Here is a 3,682-nt window from a genome sequence, read left to right as displayed (position 1 = left end):
AAAAATCATCACAATTTAATAACAATTTTAAAGGGAAATTAAAAAATTTACAATGTTTTATCTCCTTCAGATACTTGTTTCCCTTTTTCATACTCATCTTTATCCTTGTGCCCACACATTTTTATTGAATAAATCATAATGTGGGAATAGTTTTATGTTTTCTTTTGACATTATATGTAATGTTTTGCTTATTACAATCTTTATACTTACATATTTTAATATTTAGTACTTCAGTTACTTAATGTTCCCTATTTTGTTAATTATATTGTTATTCTTTGCATTCATCTTGAATATAGTAAGTAAGTAATGGTGTAGGGAACAACTTAATGTAAATTTTTTCTCTCTTGTTTTTGTTATTTTCTTAGAAATGGGATTGTTTGTTCAAAGGGTATGAGTATTTATATAGCTTTTGGTATTATTGCCTGTACATAACTTAGAAATCTCCTCTACCTTGATCCATGACAGTGAAAAAGAAGGAAGAGATAGAAAAAAAGACAAACAGCATTTGAAAAGGAAAAAAGAATCTGATTTACCATCAGCTATTCTTCAGACTAGTGGTGTTTCTGAATTTACTAAAAAGAGAAGCAAACTGGTACTTCCTGCCCCTCAGGTAATCTAATAAAAGCAGTTTTTTCATTGTGTGGATTTATATGCTTATAGTGTTTATTTAGCAGATATTTGTGTACCAGGCTTGTGCTGGGTGCCCTTGAGAAATTCATAGTCTAGGCTGGGCGCGGGGGCTCGTGCCTGTAATCCTAGCACTTTGGGATGCTGAGGTGGGGGGACCATTTGAGCCCAGGAATTTGAGACCAGCCTGGGCAATAAGGAGACTCCTGTCTCCACAAAAATTAAAAAAATTAGCTGAGCGTGGTAGTGTGTGCCTGTAGTCTCAGTTACTCGGGAGGCTGAGGCAGGAGGCGTGCTTGAGCCCAGGAGTTTGAGGCGATGCGCTATGATCATGGTGCTGTACTCTAGCCCTGGCAACAGAGTGAGACCGTGTCTCAAAAAAAATTCATAGTCTAATGTGTGAGCCACGCATAAAAATAAGTCATTTTAATATAGTATGATAAATACGCAACTTCTTTGTGTAAATTATTATATCAGCTCTTAAACTGCTTGTAGTATAGTAAATAATTATCAGATCTTGACAATTCAACAGTAGGTTAGGGTGCCAGGCCTCTTTTTTGAATCTGACTGGGACAGAGGTGTGATTTGGCTTTGTGGACTTTAAGCTGTGACCTTTCGGGGTATGTTTTGTTGTGTCATGCTTTTCCTTTTGAGAAAACAGCTGTGAAAATCAATGTGGGAGTTGGGGAGAAGTGAGATAAATACATTCCCTCATTCAGCTTATTGCAGGCTCTATTCCTTTGACTTAATTGTGGTTGGTCAGAAACATGGGGGCTTTGAATAACCTTTTGAGTAGTACAGCTCCGTAAAATTGGACAAGTTTAATGGAGCAGAAGAAAGGACTTAGGAGACCAGAAGAGCTTCTTTCCCCAAATGAGTGCATTGGCTGCATCAACACAAAATTCTTAGGCATAAACATAAACTTATTTTGTCATGCTGCTATTCCTACTACTGATATTTCTTAAATTGAAATTTTGCCTGTAATTTTTTTCTTAGTACTTAGGGTATTTATCTAACATACCTTTAGATTTTTTAGGGATCTTGTGGCTTACTGGACTCTGTGTGATATTTTAATTGGTTTCCCTCCATATTGATACATAGTTTTGTACAAACACTGTTACGTTCTTGGTACGTTGATATGTTGGTTTGAAAGAATTTCGATTCAGAGAGACAACCTTTGCAGCTTGATTCTATATCATGTGATTTTTTTTTTTCTCTCTCACATTATATAGGGAAAGCTTTTAAAAACTTTATTGTGGAAACTTTCAAAGCCACAAAAAATGAGAGTAGTTAAGTACAGTGAACCCCTTAGTACTCATCACAAAGCTTCATCTTTCTGGAATATGGAAATAGGAAGTTATGTTGGTTCTCAGTTAAAATGTTGCTTACTATGATAATTGTGTCCTTTTAGATTTCAGATGCGGAACTCCAGGAAGTTGTAAAAGTAGGCCAAGCGAGTGAAATTGCACGTCAAACTGCTGAAGAATCTGGCATAACAAACTCTGCTTCCAGTACTCTCTTGTCTGAGTACAATGTCACCAACAACAGCATCGCTCTTAGAACACCACGAACGCCAGCTTCCCAGGACAGAATTCTGCAGGTAAGGTGTCATAGTAGAGTAAGCCTTTCACTTTGTTTATTGTCCTTAAAAGTATTGTGAAAGAGGCCGGGCGCAGTGGCTCATGCCTGTAATCCTAGCTCTCTGGGAGGCCGAGGCAGGCGGATTGTTTGAGCTCAGGAGTTCGAAACCAGCCTGAGCAAGAGGGAGACCCCGTCTCTACTAAAAATAGAAAGAAATTAATTGGACAACTAAAAATATATAGAAAAAATAGCCGGGCATGGTGGTGCATGCCTGTGGTCCCAGCTACTCAGGAGGCTGAGGCAGGAGGATCGCTTGAGCCCAGGAGTTTGAGGTTCCTGTGAGCGAGGATGACGCCATGGCACTCTAGCCTGGGCAACACAGTGAGACTCTGTCTCAAAAAAAAAAAAAAGTATTGTGAAAGAGAGTATTAAGTGGTTTGGTTCTATTTCTTTTAGGGTAAACAGTTTGAAACTGAGTTCTAATGCATAGATCCTAGAGCATTTCTGTAGTAGAGAAGCTAAATCAGTAGATTCCTGATCAGGTGGTTTTATTTCTACATTTATTAGTTCACAGCTTTTTGAAGCCAGCCCTTCTACCTCCATTGGTCTTTTGTATGTTAGTAAAGCATGGCATTTCAAAATTTCACGTTGCCTAGCAATCTTAGAAAGATATCAGATGTGTGTAGGTAGTAATTTTTAGAACTTCCTTGCATTTCTGTACTTAGCTTGGCGTAGTATGTCAGCAGTACCACTTTCTTCCCTCTCTTTAACACATGGTGTATGTGTGTTCCCAGGGCGTCTGCATACCGGAGACTACTCAAGCCTACGAAACGTTGTGGAGTCATTTAGTACCTTTACATCTGATTTCTTCTTCTTTAATAGTCAAGAATATAATTTGAAAGCCTTGATTCAAGAGTCAAATAGCTGTGGAAGGCTTAGCAAGAAAACAGTTGTGCCCCTCATCACTTGCTCCTTAGAGGCACCAGTTATAACTCTTTGTTTTTACTCTCCTGTTGTGGACACGCTTGTTACTTGATTGCTTTCAGTTTCAGGCATTATCTGTTGTTTTTCCTCATCGAATTTGACATTAGGCTCTCTCACGCCCTCTGTCTCATGATTCATACACTTTTTCTATTCCTCTGTCTTGCATTATAATTGTATCATATTTTTGGTTAGCTTTATATGCATGGTTTACCTTATGACTCCAAATCCTGTTCATTGCTGAGCCATGAAGTACTCTGTAATTTGTAAAAATTATACAAATATGTAATATTTATTATATATTGCATAATGTGCTTTGCTGTGAAGTATTTTGTTTTTCTTGGGAGTTAATACTTGCTTTATGTTTGATTTATTTGTAGATTTTCTCAACTTTATTCAGGATTTAAATTTCTACTGTCATATATTTAATTTTTTAGAGCTCTTTTTAAAATGTGTTCAGTATTTTTTTTTTAACATCTCCTTATTTTTGTGA

The 3,682-nt window shown here is 37.2% G+C and overlaps 1 protein-coding gene across 1 annotated transcript in view; it reads left to right on the top strand.

The window, feature by feature from the left end:
• Window positions 1–3,682, top strand: part of CDC5L (cell division cycle 5-like) — a 78,868-nt gene that overhangs the window by 15,178 nt on the left and 60,008 nt on the right. Inside the window, exons 6-7 of the mRNA XM_012640788.1 lie at window positions 466–610; window positions 2,039–2,227. Of these exons, the coding sequence (XP_012496242.1) occupies window positions 466–610; window positions 2,039–2,227 (334 nt within the window). The remainder of the gene's footprint in view (window positions 1–465; window positions 611–2,038; window positions 2,228–3,682) is intronic.

Source organism: Propithecus coquereli, unplaced genomic scaffold (genome assembly GCF_000956105.1).
Source record: "Propithecus coquereli isolate 6110/MARCELLA unplaced genomic scaffold, Pcoq_1.0 Scaffold158, whole genome shotgun sequence".
Lineage (NCBI taxonomy): Eukaryota > Metazoa > Chordata > Mammalia > Primates > Indriidae > Propithecus > Propithecus coquereli.
This window is presented reverse-complemented; position numbering and strand designations above follow the sequence as displayed.